This window comes from Balaenoptera acutorostrata, chromosome 9 (assembly GCF_949987535.1).
Source record: "Balaenoptera acutorostrata chromosome 9, mBalAcu1.1, whole genome shotgun sequence".
Taxonomy (NCBI): Eukaryota; Metazoa; Chordata; class Mammalia; order Artiodactyla; family Balaenopteridae; genus Balaenoptera; species Balaenoptera acutorostrata.
In genome coordinates, this window is record NC_080072.1 from 67,083,101 (window position 1) to 67,103,920 (window position 20,820).

General features: G+C 42.4%; 1 protein-coding gene across 1 annotated transcript in view; it reads right to left on the bottom strand.

The window, feature by feature from the left end:
- Window positions 1-1,814, bottom strand: part of RAB38 (RAB38, member RAS oncogene family) — a 63,801-nt gene extending 61,987 nt beyond the window's left edge. The window contains exon 1 of the mRNA XM_007168481.2: window positions 1,518-1,814. Coding sequence (XP_007168543.1) covers window positions 1,518-1,719 — 202 coding nt within the window. The 5' untranslated portion in view covers window positions 1,720-1,814. The remainder of the gene's footprint in view (window positions 1-1,517) is intronic.
- Window positions 1,815-20,820: the final 19,006 nt, after the last annotated feature.

Below are 20,820 nucleotides of genomic sequence, written 5' to 3' on the forward strand. Positions count from 1 at the left end.
GGACACTAAAACAAGCAGCAACAAAGTGCACAGACTCATAGAGGATTTTCTAGGTATAAAGCCTAATCAGACAGTGGCCAATGACATCTTCTGGTCTCTGATAACCCCTGTGCTACTAGAGCTGCTAAAAATGACACCAAAGGCATGAATCTGTTCAGATGCCAAGAGTTTTATCATAAGACCTGGCAGCTCATGATTTAAGAGGTACTGGAGTCCCCAGAACCAGAAACGCCCTTTCGAAAATTTTCCACATTTGTTCTCGCTTCAGGCCATGATAAAGAGTTTCCAGTCAAACGCACCAGCTGAAATGAACCTATTTTCTGCAAGAGAAGTGGCCAGTTTGGGTCCAGCACTTATAAAGGTTCCTAGTGCCACAGACTATGAAATAGGCAGAAGTGAAGTGGACCATTTTAAGGGGTTCACAGGGAATCCCAGAGGACCTTAAAACTTCTGAGCAGGAAGAAGATTCCTGAGCTGTCATTGTCCAACCAGTCTCCAACTTAACAGGGATGCAGTTGAGCTGAAGGGACTTCTCTGGAGCCATTAGCAGGTGAGTGAGTGGCAGGGCCAGTAACCGTAATGAGGGGTTGGACATGCCCAGCTTGCCAACGGCCTCCGTCCAAGGACTCACTCTTTATACCCCAAGCTTAGACTGAAGGCCTAACTTCTGGTACAAACCCTAGGAATCAAATTCTGATTTCAAACATTGTGAAGATGCTTCTCATTTTCCAGACCTCTCAGTGAAAACTTTAGAGACAAATCAAGAAATCTGTGGCTAATGTCATAGACCCTTAGACAAAAATGGCCCTAAAATATATACTCAGTCTCCTTTTCATAGACGACAGAGAGCCAGAGAGAGAGAGAGACAGACAGAGAGACAGAGAGAGACAGAAAGAAAGAGAGAGAGAAATAATACTTTACCCCCAATACATACACAGAAAGTTCCTCGGCTTTCTCAAAGCAGAGAACCTCCAACTTGCTTGATTGAAGGGTAGAGAAGTGGGGTAGCAAAAGTTGGAATGCAGTGAGCGATTGTTAACAGGAATTGGGAAACTCCTCTAGCCTGGAACTCTCCTGGTTCCCGCTGTGAACCGGTCTAGGAGCTTCCCCTCGATGGCCCGAGCACAGAAGGGCGGGCAGGACACTCAGGGCCGCGTCACCGGCGGGACTGCCCGTGCCCGGAAAATGAGCTGCCCGTGCCCAAGAATTGAATGCAACTCCCGGTAGTCTCTCTCTGGGTCCCCCGGGAGGCCCGCGCTGGGGCGAGAGATCCCAGGGGAGGCTGTGAGAGGGAGATAAAGCAACAGCCCCAAAGCTCCAGTGAATGCACTTGAAATTTCTGCGCGCGAGAGAGAAACTGTTTTCTTTGACATAAAGTTTCCAGCCCACCGGGAAAAGTCACTTGCGGCGCAGCGCCCAGGAGATCTGGGTCTCCCACTTGGCCGCAAGCCGCTGCCCCGGGACTGGAGACCCGCTGCGAAGCGCTCCCGCCCCCGATCCCCTCCCCCGCTGCTCACCTGCGATGTCCCAGAGCTGCAGGCGAACCACTGTCTCCGGGTCCCAGTGGAGCACCTTGAGCGCGAAGTCCACGCCGATGGTGGCCCGGTAGTGCGAGGAGAAGTTCTGGTGCACGTAGCGCTTGATGATGCTGGTCTTGCCCACGCCCAGGTCGCCGATCACCAGCAGCTTGTACAGGTGCTCCTTGTGCGGGACCTGCATCCTGGCGGCCCGCCAGCCGCGCCTTGCTATGCAGTGCGGGCCGGGGAAGCGCAGCCGGGCCTTGGGCGGGAGAGACTAGCGGAGCGCGAGTGCGGGCGAGAGAGAGCGGAGGCGGCGGGGCGGGACTGGACCGGGCGAGGGGCGGAACTCCTCCGCGGCCGCCTGGAGAAACGCCCAGACAGAAGCCCGGTGGTTAATCCTCCTTCCTACCCCGCGCCGCGCGGCCTTGGAGAGGGGTGGAGACCCGAGCGACTCCCGGGCCCGATAAGTTAGGGGGCCTCAAGGCAAATGCCTTTTGCAGAGGTTATTCGTACAGCACTTTACAGTTTCCGAAGTGCTTTTCTCGCCTGTGATCTTGGCGACAAAGCTTGGAAGTGTGGGGTTTTTTTCCAAGTTTTGCAAGCGAGAGCGTCAAAAAATTAAGTGAATTGCCGAGACGGTAGTAAAAAGCCTAGCTGAACGCAGGGCTCTTGAGGCCATGGGCCCCGCCACCATCCCATATGGCAGAGAGAGCGTGGAGGCAAGGCAGCAGGTAATACAATTTCAAGAGGCATAAGAGCTGGATTTGGGTCCGGCACGCCCTGGTTTTCGAGGTGAGTGACCTTGTGCAAGTCATTTGAGCTGCCCCAGCCTCCTTTCTTCCTTGGCGATCTGGTAATGGTAATCCTGACCTATCAGCAGCCTGGGAGTGTGAACACTGAGCACCTTCACACCTATTCAACTAGTAATCGTCTAACCAGGAGGATAATTGGGCTGTAAATGCTGAGGGCATCCATGCTTTTAGCCTCCGCCTCTCCTACCCTAAAAGCTCTGAGCAGCATTGAAAGACAATTTAAACAACTAGTCAGATTATTTTACGTGATAATACTAGCAAGCATCTATCCAGCACTTGCTATGTGCCAGGTTTTATACATATGTCACCTAATCGACCCAGCAGTCTTAAAAATAGATACCATTATTCTTCCCATTTTACAAATGAGGAAACCAAGGCCTAGACATTTTAAGTAACGTACCTAGGGTCAAACAGCTAATGAGGAGAAAGCCAGATTCAGACTTAAATCTTTCAGAATGAAAGAGTTTTGTTTGTTTTTTTCCCATTTATTCTTTTAACAGATATATATTTGTGCTTGGGATGATAAGGAATAACACAGACAGAGATTCCTAGTCTCAAAAGCTTAACCTTCTTGTGAGTAGAGACAGACAAGACAAATGAAAAATAAACACAATTTGTAATATATTAGTTGACTTCTACCCACACAGGGACACACCAGGCAGGTTATATCTAATAAGTGGACCACGTAGTCTATCTACTTACAGCATTGGCCAACACTGAGGCTTCACGATGGGGGCGGGTGGGCGGATCAGGAACCTGAGGTGCCTAAGCCATTTTGAGAGCCTGCAAAAAATTTGGGGTAATGGCAAAATAAGACCCCACCAGATCTAAAATCCTGGTTCTGTAGATCTGAAAGACAAGTTTGGTCTGGGCAAGAAGCTAATATTTTTAACAGTAGAATAAAATAAACAATAAAGATGAGAGTACAAAACAATGGCATTAAAAGCAAATATAAAAAAGAAAATCATCAAAGCCAAAAGGTGGTTCCTTGTAAAAAATAACAAACTGACAAACACCTAGTACTACTGATCAAGAACTAATTTGAGAAAACACAAATTGTCAGTATCAGTTCTTATAGACATAAAAAAATAAGGAAAATATATTATGAACAGCTTTCTGTGAATAAACTTGGAAATTTAAGCAACATGGGCAAATTCCTTGAAAAACACAACTAACAAAATTGACCCCCCAGAATGGAAAAACTAGATCATTCATTGTACGTTGATTAGAGATTGGGTCTGTATTTAAAAATTAATTTAAAACAGTAAAGCTTTCACAAGTTAACAAAAAAAAGAAAGAAAGAAGGAAAGAAAGCAAAGAAGCTAATGGTTGAAGCAAGGAGGGGGTGGAAGTTTGAGACATCATGTGAGCCGGCTCCCAACGCTATGCCTGATCCAACTTCTTCACAGGCCCCAGCATGTTTTCCCAGCCAGTCCAGCTGAGTCATCCTCACTCACCTGGTCTCGTCTTCTGATGAGGAGCCTGTTGGAGCATCAGATGCTTAGATTTACTGCGTGGGGCAGGCAGCCCAAAATTCAGGTTTTCTGGGACCTGAAGCTTATACACTTGAGGGGAGGGGACTCTTTAAGCAAAAGAATGCAAAATTAAGGACTGGGTCCTGAAGTTTCAGCTTTCCTTCACCGCCTCTCTGGGGACAGTCTCCAAGCATGGTGAGTGAGCTCCCTGACTAGGCAGGAAGTACTGCAGTTTGTTTGCAGAGTCACTCATTTAGGTCTCATGACAGTGCTTCACAGTGGGAAGAAATGACTCTCGGTTTATAATTCTTAAATATTGTAGACTAAAGCAGCTTGGTGAGCACCCCAGGCTAGCAGTTCAGTAAAATCCTGAAAGACCCTGAGTAAAATGAGGGAGTTGGGTTGCAAGATCTCTGGGGAGTACTTCTGACTCTAAAATATCAGAATTCTGAGTCTTCTAGACATCTTCCGGCAAGAGTGATACCCCAGCCTTCTAACCACCTCCACCAAGGCACCATTACCCGAGAGGTGGAGTTTTCTATACTGCACTCCATCCCCCCACCAGCCCCACTTAAGGAGATTTGGGAGAAAGGCTGTGGAAGGGCCATTTCAAAGCAAACATTATGCCATAGTTCCCTTCTGGTTTCATGGCTCTCTTCTCTCCTCAGCTGCTGTATATTTTCCCCCCAAGATAAGGGCTCTCCAAGCACATTTTTTTTGGAGGGCAAACCTTTCTGTGCTCCCTTGCTTTGCTTTGAACTTATTTCCTTTACTCAGAACTAGGTTGCAAACAGGAAGGTAGGTAGGTGGGAATAGAATATAAACTAGATTCAGGCTAGAGCTTCTTTAGATGAAAAGGGCATTAGCTAACAGGTAGACCATCCTTGTCTTCCTATCCTCCCTCTACTCCCAGATTATGAGGCTTCACAAGAACCCATTTGTCTCAGCCTGCGACTCCATCTGCCTCAGACTGTCCGCAAGGATGCCCAGCTTTATCCTGACAAGCCGGCTCTCCTTCTCTCCAGAGAGAAAGGACCTGGGGTTGTGCCATGTGACTCCTCCTCCCAGCAGCCGCCCTGCACCATGGAAACCTGCTTTCCGCAGTAACTCTAAAAAGCATCTCCGGGGATGTTTTGACAATCTTACTACCCTCAAATTGCTAAACCACAGCACACCCTCTCCTGAAGAACAGGAAGGCAGGTGACCCAAGTCTCTAAAGGGGGAATGAGACCACAAAGGCTCAGAATTCAAGGATGAATGGTATTCCAGACAGCACGGAGTCGGATTTCTCTAAGACTCCGTTTCCTTTTTGTCCAGTGTGGGGACATATACTCACACATATTAAGTGGAAAAACTAATTTAAATCATTGGAAATGGCTTTGCAAACATAAACTTGAAATCCTCATGTTTCCCTCCCAGACCAGCTGTGTAAGGTGAGCCCCTATGAAGTTACCTTATTTGCTTTCAGCAATGAGAGCCATAAGGAGTTAATCATTAGCTTATGTAGTTCTTAATTATTGTTCTGAAGAAATACTTAAATGACTGTAAGACAGAGTGCCAAATACTCTGTTGTAGGACAGGTAAGGTAATTTTTCTTAGATTAATGCAGTCTTCAAAAAGATGGACTTTACTCTGAAAAGGCCTGTGAGAGGAGACCATAAATTTTTATCATCCAAACGAAGATTCTTGAAAGTGAAGGGGGCCCTATTAATAATTACACCAAACCACAGGAACAAGCCAGGGCTGTCCTAAAGAATGTTCATACCTGAAGCAGAGGGTTAGAGTTCTCAAATGAGATCTACAACTGAGAGTGGCATTTGAAAAATCTCCTAAATCACTATTTTAATAAATAGTTCTGCCAAGTTAAGGCTGAAGCTCATTTCTCTGTTATCTTCAAAGAGTTCCCCTTTTATCTAGTAGGCTTGTCTAAAACCCGTGCTAACTTGCCACGGGAGTTACATCCAGTATTGATTCAGAGGTGTAGCTGTTGTCTGGAAGTACACACCACTTTTTAGATTATTTGGAAAGAGGCCAAGATGGATTCTGTATGGGAAGTGCTTGAAATGAGTACATTTCAGTCTACAGGAATTTTGATGTTGGACTTTTTCACCAGAAAGAAAAGCTGTAATAGGATATTTATTGATTATCATCAGAAAATGGTTGCAAGTGAGTTTCTGAACCCTCCATTAGTCTGAACCAGGAAAACCAGATTATGCCCTAAATCATTTCCAGCAATAGATTTATCAACAACTAAAATTATGTACCGTAGCTGCACACATTAGATTTGCATTGGACAGACGCGGTGAGTTAGGACTCATTTTCCTCCTAACCCACCTAACATGAATGAGTGGAAATGAGCTATGGAATGGGCAAAAGGCAAGCATTTGAGAAGAACATGGAGCAAAATGATTCTATATGAACTCAGAGTTTCAATTTCCTTGTATTGGGTGCCAAGCCACTTATCTTGGCTAATTTATTTAAACCTCACAATCACTCTGTTAGTATAAATCCCCACTTTATAATAAAGGAAATGGGGCTCAAAGAGTTTAAATAATTTGCCCAAAAGTGACAGCATGAAAATTATAACTCCTAATTCCTAAATCTATGCTTTTCCTACTCTAACACATTCCTTTTGCATGTGATAAAATCCAGGCCCAGACTTCTACTCCAGCTTTGTTTCTGCTAAACTGCTAAACATATTCAGGCTGTAAGGAAATAGGATTGACTGTATATTTTACAAAGTCCTAAGTATGTAAGGAAATATCTAATAAAGGAGGAAAAGAAAAATGTATGATTCAAAGTTACAAGGATATATCTCACACTCATTCAACAACTCAGGCAAAAGGGCAGCACAAGTAAAAAGCGGCATGCTATTCGTTCGTGGGAGTGATCTTACCCAGCATGTGTAGAGGGTATAAACCTAGGAGTCTACCCCTGTTACTCTCAGAGAAGTCAATAGCTTAATAATACTGAGATTCTCCTGCGAATGAGCCCCTCATTCATAACAAGTGGGGACACAGCGACTGGTACGGTCTCTCGCTCAGAGGATAACTCAGGAAAGTTACTGACACACCATCAGGGTCCAATCAAAAAATATTTTTGGTATAAAGCACTGTGACAGATTTTTTGAGGGTCAGGGTCAGGAGTGGGGTCTCATTTATCTACAGGAATACATAAAATATAAGCCCCTGTCATCAAACTGTGGGCATTCTGATTAGAGTGTCAGTCAGCATGTGCACACCTGGCCCTCCATCTCTCCATCTCCTTCTCAGATCCCTTCACTGGCTTCTCCCCTTCCTTGCTGCCCACCACTGCAGAGGGCAATTCTCCACCCTTGGGACTCCGACTTTGCCTGCTTGAGTTCATCCACTCCTGTGACAGGAGAGAAAACCGGGCTAGAGATTAAACTCAGCAGTCAGACCATCTTATTTGATTTCACATTTGAGGCCCACCACTAACCAGGTGTAATACCTTAGTAAAGTAATCTAACTTCTGTAAGCCTGTCCCCTCGTGTATAAAATGAAGATAATAATTTCTACCTCCTAAAGTTGTCAGAAGCCTAAAGAAAGTAATGCAGTGAAGTGCTCGGCATAGTGTTTGGCCCAGGATGTGCACTGAAAAGAAAATGCTGTTCAACTATCAAGTGTCTGCTGATGATTTCTATATTTGTACTTAAGACCCCAGCCTCACTCATGCTTTTCACACCCTTGTTCCAGCTGCCTTTTGGGCATTTCTACCAGGCTTTCTGGAGGACATCTCAAATGTAACATGTGCAAAGCTGAAGTCATTATCTACCCTAACAGACTTGTTCCTTTTCCTGTATTCCTGGTTTTAGTCATTGGTCCCACCCTCCCCAAAGTCTACCAAGCCTGGAAACTCAGTCATACTTGACTCCTGCCTCCTTATTGCCACACATCCCAGCAGCCTGAGTCTTCTGATTCTATCTCAGATCCCTTAGTGCATTTCTTCTACTCCCTAAAAGTACTATTAGAAGATAGAGGTGAATATCCATTCAATATTATTGTGGGCAAAGGATTTTTAAGCATTATGCAAAAGAAAGAAATCATAAAAAGGAAAAGCATTTTAGATATACACACACACACACACACACACACACACAAATATATAAAATCACCAGAAGCAAGAAAAATAGCAAATGCAAAATGGGGAAGATTTTTGTCTGCTTAAATGTCTGACATTTAAGACAGGCAAAAAGGGAATACACTATATATATAAAAAAAAGCTCTTGTAAAATATTTTAAAATATCCAAATAGATAAAGGAACAGGGATACAAATAAACAAATGACCACATAAAAAGCCAATAATAATGTAAAAACTATTTTTCACAGTAACAGAAGTAGAAGAGTTAAACAATAATGAGACATTTTTCACTTTTCAAACTGACAAATATGTTTTAATACTAAAAATATCCAATATCGATGAGGATGCAAAGAAATGGACACTATCATGATCCTGGTGGGATTATAATTTAAGAAAAAGCTGTTAGAGAGAAATTTGGTTATATGTATCAAAAAACCTTAAAAATGTATGTGCCCCTTGACCTAAAAATTCTATCTGTAGGAATTTATGATAATCAATCATTAGAGAGAGAGAGATTTATAAAAATTTAACTTCATGAATGCATATTACAATGTTGCTTATCATTGGAAAAAAACAGGCACTTTCTAAATAGGTATCAGGTTAAATATTACAATGTTTTAAATATGTGATGGCATATTATACAACCTTTATAAATGATGTTTAAGAAAAATATTGAGTTACCTGGAAAGATATTCCCAATGTTTTTTCACAGCATTTTAAAATTGGAAAAAAAATTACAAAATATATACCCAGTTTGGCATAAAATACATAATTTCCATTATACAAACATACAAACATATACACAAAGATATAGAAAATCATACACCAATATGTTATCAGAGATGATCTCTGGATGATAAAATTACTGCTTTGCTTTATTATATATATTTTTCTACCTTTCTATATTTCTCATTTTATTTTTACAGGTAACATTATTGTTTTCAAAAGAAGAAAACAAAGCTAAAAAAAAACAAAAAAACAAAAGAATGTGCACTGAATGGGTCTTAGAGGAGGATTCCCAGCAATCATCATAAGGATTTTTTTCTAGGTCTCTCCAGTAGATACAGAGTATCAGTGTTTTAGGTTTCAGTAATTTTCCAGCCAACCTTTTCTCATCGTGATTCCACTTATCTTATCAGTGCTGAGAGGTGTGCCTTCCCGAGAGAACCAAAGCACCATTTCACGGGCGGCATAATCAGGCTGACACTCCAGAACCTCACACGAGGTCCCTACACTGTCCTGGAGTGACTGCCACAGCAGCCCAGGCTTAGCTCTCAAGAAACTGATCGAAGCCTTCCCCACAAGGTCCTTATGCCTGAAAGGAAACTTATCTTCCCCTAAAGATGCGGCCCTCCCAAACCTTGATGTCATTTTTTCCCCTTCCTGCTTGTGCCCTACTTTTCCACTCTGACACCAATTCTCTGATTCTTCCCTCCAGAATCTCTCGCATTCATCCTGTCCTGTTCATTTCAGTCCTTCTTGACATCTCATCAAGTAGCTGTTTCCTAAGGATATCTCCCTCACTCTATTTTCTCTATTTGGACCTGTCACCATTCCCAGCTCAATCGTCATTAAAAATAAAGTACTTCAGTGGGGCACTCCTCCACTCGCAACCTATGAACTTATTTTATGTGTGAGAGGAATACATTCTATCTTATTTAACCCTTTGTTTCTTTTTTTAAAAATTTTTATTGGAGTATAGTTGATTTACACTATTATGTTACTTTCTGCTGTACAGCAAAGTGAATCAGTTACACATATACATATATCCACTCTTTTTTAGATTCTTTTCCTATATAGGCCATTGCAGAGTATTGAGTAGAGTTCCCTGTGCTATACAGTAGGTCCTTATTAGTTATCTATTTTATATATAGTAGTGTGTGTATGTCAATCTTAATCTCCCAATTCATCCCACTCCCCCTTTTCCCCCCTGGTAACCATAAGATTGTTTTCTACATCTGTAACTATTTCTTTTTGTAAATAAGTTCATTTGTACCATTTTTTTAGATTCCACATATAAGCAATATCATATTTGTCCTTTTCTGTCAGACTTACTTCACTTAGTATGATAATCTCTAGGTCCATCCATGTTGCTGCAAATGGCATTATTTCATTCTTTTTTATGGCTGAGTAATATTACATCATATATATGTACCACATCTTCTTTATCCATTCCTCTGTCGATGGACATTTAAGTTGCTTCCTTGTCCTGGCTATTGTAAATAGTGCTGCAATGAACACTGGGGTGCATGTATCTTTTCAAATTATGGTTTGCTCAGGGTATATGCCCAGGAGTGGGATTCCTGGATCACATGGTAATTCTATTTTTAGTTTTTTAAGGAACCTCCATAGTGTTCTCCATAGTTGCTGTATCAATTTACATTCCCACCAACAGTGTAGGAGGGTTCCCTTTTCTCCATACCCTCTTCAGCATTTATTGTTTGTAGATTTTTTGATGATGGCCATTCTGAATATGGTACTGGCACAAAAGCAGAAATAGATCAATGGAACAGGATAGAAAGCCCAGAGACAAACCCATTAGTTGACCTATGGTCAACTAATCTATGACAAAGGAGGCAAGAATATGCAATGGAGGAAAGACAGTCTCTTCAATAAGTGGTACTGGGAAAACTGGACAGCTACATGTAAAAGAATGAAATTAGAAAACTCCCTAACACCACACACAAAAATAAACTCAAAGTGGATTAAAGACCTAAATGTAAGGCTGGATATAAAACTCTTAGAGGAAAACATAAGCAGAACACTCTCTGACATAAATCGCAGCAATATCTTTTTCGACCCACCTCCTAGAGTAATGAAAATAAAAAGAAAAATAAACAAATGGGACCTAATTAAACTCAAAAGCTTTTGCACGGAAAAGGAAACCACAAACAAATGAAAAGACAACCAACAGAATGGGAGAAAATATTTACAAACAAAGTGACCGACAAGGGATTAATCTCCAAAATATACAAACAGCCCATGCAGCTCAATATCCAAAAAACAAACCACCCAATCAAAAAATGGGCAGAAGACCTAAATAGACATTTCTCCAAAGAAGACAGACAGATGGCCAAAAAGCACATGAAAAAATGCTCAACATCACTAATTATTAGAGAAATGCAAATCAAAACTACAATGAGGTATAACCCTTTGGTGAGTTGCGTTCTCTGTTCTATGCAGCCAAAGCAAATCCTAAATGATAAATCTCCTTGAGTCAGACAGGAAGAGGTCATCTCCCTCCCAAGTACACCTATGTAATAGCAGTTTATGTATATGCCCTCTCACTGTCTATGTCCTATATGCACTCTTTTTGTAGATTTCTTCCCAGTCTACATCCTGCTAATTGGATTCCTTACCAGCACCTGGCACAGCCCGTGCCCTGCCCCACCTGTGGGCTCAAGACACATTCTGTCATTCAGGCTAGGCTGCATGAAATGTCCTTGAAACAGAGCAGGACCCTATGGTCCTTCCCCCCCACCCCAAGTCCTCAGCCTGCTTTTGTGGAAAAACTTTAGCCAAAGAATAAGTTTAATCAGAGAAGTGAGAAAATGCAGAAACGAAGCAAAACAGTCAAAGGAGACCAAATAAAAATAGTTTAGTCATTAAGCAAAGTCAAGGACATTTAGCTCCTCCTTAAGTGCTATATAGGTAATATTCTGAGCCGTATCCTGTGACCTGTCTCACAGACACAGAAACCCCCACCAGGTGGAAGAAGTTAACTACATGATGACCAGGCTGTAGCCATGACATAAGCTGCCACAATTCCGAGAACTGCCCTCAGAGAAATGGAAACAAACCGACCCTGGAACTGAAGATTAACTGTACCTTAAGCAATCAAGATGACGCTGGTCAAACCACTGACGACCAGTTTCAAGATGACTGTCAGAGCTGACTGTATTGTTTCTGCATGTAGCTCCCTCCCTCTGTCTATAAAAGCTCTTGCCCCCTGATTGTCAAGGGTTTGGGGGGAGTTGGACTTTGGACAGGCATCCACCATCCCCGCCGGTTGCTGGCATCCAAAATAAAGCAAACTAGGTGGTCACAAAGCACCGAGCTGATCTCCCTGTGCTATGCGGCTGCTTCCCACTAGCTATCTATTTTACATTTGGTAGTGTATATATGTCAATACCACTCTCTCACTTCGTCCCAGCTTACCCTTCCCCCTCCCCGTGTCCTCAAGTCCATTCTCTACATCTGCGTCTTTATTCCTGTCCTGACCCTAAGTTCATCAGAATCTTTTTTTTTTGTTAGATTCCATATATATGTGTTAGCATACGGTATTTGTTTTTCTCGCTCTGACTTATTTCACTCCATATGACAGACTCTAGGTCCATAGACCTCACTACAAAAAACTCAGTTTCGTTTCTTTTAATGGCTGAGTAATAATCCATTGTATATATGTGCCACATCTTCCTTATCCATTCATCTGTCAATGGACACTTAGGTTGCTTCCATGTCCTGGCTATGGTAAATAGTGCTGCAATGAATATTCTGGTACATGACTCTTTTTGAATTATGGTTTTCTCAGGGTATATGCCCAGTAGTGGGATTGCTGGGTCATATGGTAGTTCTACTTTTAGTTTTTTAAGGAAACTCCACAGTGTTCTCCATAGTGGCTGTATCAATTTACATCCCCACCAACAGTGCAAGATGGTTCCCTTTTCTCCATACCATCTCCAGCATTTATTGTTTGTAGATTTTTTGATGATGGCCCTTCTGACCAGTGTGAGGTGATACCTCATTGTAGTTTTAATTTGTATTGCTCAAATGGTTAGTGATATTGAGCATCTATTCATGTGTTTGTTGGCAATCTGTATATATCTTCTTTGGAGAAATCTTTATTTAGGTCTTCAGACCATTTTTGATATTTTTTGATATTGAGCTGCATGAGCTGCTTATAAATTTTGGAGATTAATCCTGTGTCAGTTGCTTCATTTGCAAATATTTTCTCCCATTCTGAGTGTTGTCTTTTCGTCCCATTTATGGTTTCCTTTGCTGTGCAAAGGAAAAAGCTTTAAGTTTCATTAGGTCCCATTTCTTTATTTTTTTTTTTTATATCCATTTCTCTAGGAGGTGGGTCAAAAAGGATCTTGCTGTGATTTATGTCATGGAGTGTTCTGCCTATGTTTTTCTCTAAGAGTTTTATAGTGTATGGCCTTACATTTAGGTCTGTAATCCATTTTGAGTTTATTTTTGTGTATGGTGTTAGGGAGTGTTCTAATTTCATACTTTTACATGTAGCTGTCCAGTTTTCCCAGTACCAATTATTGAAGAGGCTGTCTTTTCTCCATTGTATATTCTTGCCTCCCTTATCAAAGATAAGGTGACCATATGTGCATGGGTTTATTGCTGGGCTTTCTATCCTGTTCCATTGATCTGTATTTCTCTTTTTGTGCCAGTACCATACTATCTTGATTACTGTAGCTTTGTAGTATAGTGTGAAGTCAGGGAGCCTGATTCCTGCAGCTCCATTTTTCTTTCTCAAGATTGCTTTGGCTATTCGGGGTAGTTTGTGTTTCCATACAAACTGTCAAATTTTTCGCCATTGAGAACGATGTTGGCTGTGGGTTTGTCATATATGGCCTTTATTATGTTATTATTATGTCCTACCACTCCCTTCTGGCTTGCAGAGTTTCTGCTGAAAGATCAGCTGTTAACCTTATGGGGATTCCCTTGTATGCTATTTGTTGCTTTTCCCTTGCTGCTTTTAATATTTTTTCTTTGTATTTAATTTTTGATTGTTTGATTAATATGTGTCTTGGCAAGTTTCTCCTTGGGATTATCCTGTATGGGACTCTCTGTGCTTCCTGGACTTGATTGACTATTTCCTTTCCCATATTAGGGAAGTTTTCAACTGTAATCTCTTCAAATATTTTCTCAGTCCCTTTCTTTCTCTCTTCTTCTTCTGGGACCCCTATAATTCAAATGTTGGTGCATTCAATGTTGTCCCAGAGGTCTCTGAGACTGTTCTCAATTGTTTTCATTCTTTTTTCTTTATCCTGCTCTGCGGTAGTTATTTCCACTATTTTATCTTTGAGGTCACTTATCTTTTCTTCTGCCTCAGTTATTCTGCTATTGATTCCTTCTAGAGAATTTTAAATTTCATTTATTGTGTTGTTCATCATTGATTATTTGCTCTTTAGTTCTTCTAGGTCTTTGTTAAACGTTTCTTGTATTTTCTCCGTTCTATTTCCAAGATTTTGGATCATCTTTACTATCATTACTCTGAATTCTTTTTCAGGTAGACTGCTTATTTCCACTTCATTTGTTTGGTCTGGTGCGTTTTTTACTTTGCTCCTTCATCTGCTGTGTATTTCTCTATCTTCTCATTTTGCTTAACTTTCTGTGTTTGGGGTCTCCTTTTCTTGGGCTGCAGGTTTGTAGTTCCCGTTGTTTTTGGTGTCTGCCCCAAGTGGGTAAGGTTGGTTCAGTGGGTTGTGTAGGCCTCCTGGTGGAGGGGAGTGGTGCCTGTGTTCTGGTGGATGAGGCTGGATCTTGTCTTTTTGGTGGGTAGGACCACGTCTGGTGGTGTGTTTGGGGTGCCTGTGAACTTATTATGATTTTAGGCAGCCTCTCTGCTAATGGGTGGGGTTGTGTTCCTGTCTTGCTAGTTGTTTTGCATAGTGTGTCCAGCACTGGAGCCTGCTGGTCGTTAAGTGGAGCTCGGTCTTACCACTGAGATGGAGATCTCTGGGAGAGCTCTCATCGATTGATATTACATGGAGCCGGGAGGTCTCTGGTGGTCCAATGTCCTTAACTCAGCCCTCCCACCTCAGAAGCTCAGGCCTGACACCCGGCCAGAGCACCAAGAGCCTGTCAGCCACACAGCTCAGAAGAAAAGGGAGGGGAAAAAAGGAATAAAATAAAATAGTTATTAAAATAAAACAAAATTATTCAAATAAAAAAAGAGTAATTTAAAAAAAAAGAGAGCAACCAAACCAATAAACAAATCCACCAATGATAACAAGCACTAAAAACTATACTAAGATAAACATAGGGGGCTTCCCTGGTGGCGTAGTGGTTGAGAGTCTGCCTGCCAATGCAGGGGACATGGGTTCGGGCCCTGGTCTGGGAGGATCCCACATGCCGCGGAGCAGCTGGGCCCGTGAGCCACAATTACTGAGCCTGCGCGTCTGGAGCCTGTGCTCCGCAACGGGAGAGACCACGACGGTGAGAGGCCAATGCACTGCGATGAAGAGTGGCCCCCACTTGCCACAACTAGAGAAAGCCCTCGCACAGAAACGAAGACCCAACACAGACATAAATAAAAATATAAATTAAAAAAAATTAAAAAAAAAAAAGATAAACGTACAAATCAGAAACTAGTCTGTCTCATTCAGCAAACCCCAAGTCTACAATTGCTCCCAAAGTCCACAGCCTCAATTTTGGGATGATCCGCTGTGTATTCACATATTCCACTGATGCAGGGTACCTCAAGTTGATTGTGGAGATTTAATCAGCTGCTCCTTAGGCTGCACAGAGAAATTTCCCTTTCTCTCTTCTTTGTTCGCACAGCTCCCGGGGTTCAGCTTTGGATTTGGCCCCACCTCTGCATGTAGGTTGCCCTCTGGTGTCTGTTCTTAGCCCAGACAGGAGGGGGTTAAAAGAGCAGCTGATTAGGGGGGCTCTGGCTCACTCAGGCTGCGGGGAGCGAGGGCTACGGAATGCGGGGCGAGCCTGTGGCAGCAGAGGCCGGCGTGACATTGCAACAGCCTGAGGCGCACCATGTGTTCTCCTGGGGAAGTCGTCCCTGGATCACGGGACCCTGGCAGTGGCGGGCTGCATAGGCTCCCGGGACAGCAGGTGTGGATAGTGACCTGTGCTTGCACACAGGATTCTTGGTGGCTGCAGGAGCATCCTTAGCGTTTCATGCCCGTTTCTGGTGTCCGCGCTGATAGCCGTGGCTCACACCTCATCTCTGAAGCTCATTTAGGTCGTGTTCTGAATCTCCTCTCCTCACGCGCCCCGAAATAATGGTTTCTTGCCCCTTAGGCAGTTCCAGAGTTTTTCCCGGACTCCCTCCCCGCTAGCTGTGGCGCACCAGCCCCCTTCAGGCTGTGTTCACACAGCCAACCCCAGTCCTCTCCTTGGGATCTGACCTCTAAAGCCCCAGCCTCAGCTCACAGCCTCACCTGCCCCGGCGGGTGAGCAGACAAGCCTCTCAGGCTGGTGAGTGCTGGTTGGCACCGATCCTCTGTGCAGGAATCTCTCCGCTTTGCCCTCCGCACCCCTGTTGCCGCACTCTCCTCCGTGGCTCGAAGTTTACCCCCCCACCACCCCCCCCTCTCCGCCAGTGAAGGGGCTTCTGAGTGTGTGGAAACTTTTCCTCCTTCACAGCTCCCTCCCAGAGGTGCAGGTCCCATCATTATTCTTTTGTCTCTGTTTTTTCTTTTTTCTTTTGCCTACCCAGGTACGTGGGGGAGTTTCTTGCCTTTTGGGAGGTCTGAGGTCTTCTGCCAGCGTTCAGTAGGTGTTCTGTAGGAGTTGTTCCACATGTAGATGTATTTCTGATGTATTTGTGGGGAGGAAGGTGATCTCCATGTCTTACTCCTCCACCATTTTGAAGGTCCTCCTCAGGAGTCAACCAACCTGGCCTCTTTATTGGCTTTTGAGCGGCGAGCAGCCGGACCCCACTTTCGGTTACAACCTGACTGGCACAGACTCTCAGTAATTGTTTTTTTTTTTAAATTTTATTTATTTATTTATTTATTTATTTATGGCTGTGTTGGATCTTCGTTTCTGTGCCAGGGCTTTCTCTAGTTGTGGCAAGTGGGGGCCACTCTTCATCACGGTGCGCGGGCCTCTCACTATCGTGGCCTCTCTTATTGCGGAGCACAGGCTCCAGACGTGCAGGCTCAGTAGTTGTGGCTCACGGGCCCATTTGCTCCACGGCATGTGGGATCTTCCCAGACCAGGGCTTGAACCCGTGTCCCCTGCATTGGCAGGCAGACTCCCAACCACTGCGCCACCAGGGAAGCCCTCAGTAAATGTTTTAATGACAATGGAAAATACGAACGTTGTGAAACCATGTCTTATATTACTGCCAAACACTCTGAGTCCTGGGTGCTATATGTTGCCTGTCTTTTTCTACAAGGAACTGGAGCATTGCTGCCAGCTTCTACAGAAAGCAATGGGAAGGGGGCGGGGGGTCCAAAGTCTGCTGGACTGGAAGTTTTAAGGACTGTGTTCCATTTGTGACTCTGCTACTAACTCCCAAGTCAACCTGGTCACTTCACCTCACGCCCCTGCAACCCCCTTTGAATATCTTCTCTAAATTGTTCAGACCTTCTCAAAGATAACCTGGCCATATGCATTGAGTCCTAAATATAGGCATAATTATCCAACGAATAGTTAATGCCGTTTAAACAATTACTCTGCTTGTAAGAATCCATCCTAAAGAAATAATCAGTCTTTCAAAGATCTATGCACTAGCTATTTAAAGCAGCACTATTTTTAGTGCAATCTGAGTACCAGTGAATAGAAAATTGGTTAAAAGACAATGTCATATCCATAAAATTTAATATTTACAGCCATTAAACATCATGTTTATGAAGAATATTTAGAGCCATGTAATGTTTAGAATATAACATTATTTTGGAAAAAGCAAAGTATAAAATTACATATGAAACAAATATGTACATATACATATATACATATATATGTTCATCCTTATTTTGCAAACATATGTGCATGATTATACATATAGCTGGAAGGAAACTTAACAAAATATGAATGATAGACTTATTGGTGATTTTTGTTCTTTATGCTTTTCTAAATTCTCTACAATATACATATACTGACTTAAAAATTGGTGAAAATTAATGTATAATTATTTTGGAAATCTTTTAGGATTTACTATTTATTGTTATTTACTTTTGGCATTTTGAAATTTTACATAATATACCTTTGTTTAAGTCACTAAGTAATTTCTGACACCTAGATACTCATGCACGTGATTTTCCAGAAGCATTGTTACATTATTTCTTAGACATTTTTTTCTGCCTTTTTTAAACTAATCTAACTCTAGACCAGCATTATTAAGACTTTTTACAATTACTGTTTTGTTCTTTTTGTCTCATTATTCTACTTTCTGGAAGATTTCCTCAGCTTGCTTTTCCAAGTCTTCCATTGAGAGTATTTTATTAGTCGATTTCCAAGAGATGTTTAGATCTATTTATCTACTTTTTTAAGAAATGTGACAGCTTCCTAAAACATAAATATACAGTTTGATCAATTAAGTTGATTTCCCGTAACAATCTCATGGCAGCTTCCTAAGAATTATTGGAAAATTTACTACCCAGCACTTCCCACCCACCAGTGCACCACATTGGAAGTGTTTAAACAGCACTGGAATTGTAGGTTGCGTATAGGCGTGCAAGCCCTAACGTGCCCAGGCCTCAGCAATAACCTAGGTGTTTTGTGAAACAGGTAATAGATGGCCTGTGGGGAGCAGGAATTCTTAAATTGTATTATTGTTGGAAGACCCTTTCATTGAGGTAAACTTAACTTGGGGCAAGCTGGGAGGCAGGAAAAAGTGACTTGTTTCTGCTGTTCCCCAATAACCCCTTGCCCACCAACACCCCCCAACCCCGCCAGCATCAAATGACCATCTTTATTTCAGAAAGTTGGGTTAGGAAGAACTCAAAGAACATACAGAAAATGTGACAATGACGAAAGGTGGGAGTTTGTTTTTGTTGTTGTTCTTACCAAAACAACAACAACAACAACAAAAAACTCTTAGCTTTGGTCTGTTTAGACTAAGTCTAACCAGTGAAGTTGTTTGGAAATATCTTTCTGTTGATCAGCGTTTGGATTCCAGATCTTTGTCAGCAGCAGGGTTCCTGAGTCAGAGTCATACTGACTGGTTCCAGCCTCCTTCAGCCAGTGAGCCTTGGAGAAGAGATGCTTATCTAGACAGGTGGGGTCATCTTCGCCAGGTAAGGCATACTGTTGCACAAATGGGCTTATGCTATAGAGAACAGAGACACAAGGAGGATGAGAGGCCCCCCCAGACTTGCCTGTTAGATTTCTTGAAGCTGATAATTCCATGATAAATTCCAAAAATAAAATGGCACGAGGACCTCCAGAAGTCTCAGGAAGATCAGGGCCATACACCTCTAAAACTCCAGGCCCCATAGGAAAAGTGTTGGGTTTTTGGCTGCTGCTTCCTCCATTTGATGAAACAGTACTTCAGCCAAGCCTTTACCACTGACTCATTAAAGCTGAGTTCCTCCCAGGTAATTCAATCTGGGCATATGGTCTTGCTAAACACATCTTCCAACATTCTCAGCTGTTCCGGGATAGAGTCTGTGCATCTTCAATGAGCACACCTTGGCTTTGCCAACTTGAGATCCTTTGGGAAGGAAGTATTTCCAGTCAGCTGAATCCCCTGAACCAGTGACTCCTTGGTCACTCTTAGCACCTCAGTTTATGTATCATTGTTATTTTAACAAAAGGTTTTACAGTTTGTTAATTCTCTTCCATTTAGGAAAATTTTACATTGCCAGGAACTTTTCTTGAGTTATTTTTAAAGGAGCTCCCTTGGAAAATATCCATCAGACAAGCAAGGTCCTGAAGCTTCCCCATCTCCAGGCCCATCGGGGTCATGGCCTCTCTGCTCCATGGCCCAGTCTTCCAAGCTCCTGGTATGCAAGGCTGGCATTCTTTCCTACTAAAACCGACTCCTGAGGCTCAGCCTGGGGGATTAGACAGCCCCTTGCCCTCTAGAGTAATGGGCCAAATAAATAATAATTGAAGATGAAAGGGATTTTCACAGTTTCAACTAAGGCTAAGAAGATTACATGTATTCTAACCCCAATCACAGTGGTAGCTTTATGGCATCTGGGTTCACAGTGAGGTCACAAGTCACTGGCAGTAAATAGGGGCCTTGGAAGAATAAGAGTTATGTATCAATGTGCATTGTCTGCTGTTTGCTAATTAGCTAGTGCTGCCTGGCATTTATTATACAGAGAAGTTATCAGAACCAGGAAAAACAAGATTTGGAACACTGGGCTGACAAGCATTATTAAAAAGGTTATATTTATGGGTCCCAGCAAGGAAAGTAATGGTCACTTCGGCTGAGAGAAGGAAACATATATAACAGATCCCTGGGGCATACTAAGTTGGGAGGCCAGTGGTTAACTCTCAACTTTGCATTCATGTTTCTTCAAATTCCACTGAAAAAGACAAATTACTGGGTCTAGTCTCAGCTCTATAACTCACTTGGAGTGTGACCTTGAGCTATCATTGGATCTCTCTGAGCCTCAGATTCTTTAGCAGTAAAATCTGATGAATATTATCATCCTCCCTGGCTGTAAAAATCAAATCAGATAAATGACTAAGCAATCGTTTAGGAAATTGAAGAGATCTCTATACAAAAGTAAGTTATAACTTCTTAGTACTCCTATTGCCCATACTATAACAGGAAAAGAACTCTGCTATAAGACTGAATACCAATACTCTGCTGTAGAACTAAATATAAGGCTTATGCTATAGGGCTAAAAGAACTCTATAGCTCATACTATAAACCTAAAAGACAAAAAGAATTCAACTTCCCCTAAGAAAGCATCACTGAACTCTGCCAACTAGAATTGATTCTCCAGCTCCTCTGTAAGTTTAAAACACATGCTGCTTTTGCCTCAAGCAGACCTAAGTTTGAACTGTGGCTCTACCACTCACTACCTGTATAATCGTGGGGAAGTCACTTAACAATGTGTCTTGGAGATTTTCTCATGTCTGTATCCAGTATGTAATTCAAGCCCATTCTTTTTTATGGCTGACTAGTACCATTATTGCCATTTATTTATGAAGAAACCCAGGTTGAGAGGCTAGATCCCTTTTCCAAAAATATAGTACATGTAAATACATGAACTGGGATTTAAACCCAGAACCGTCTAGATCTTAAGTAT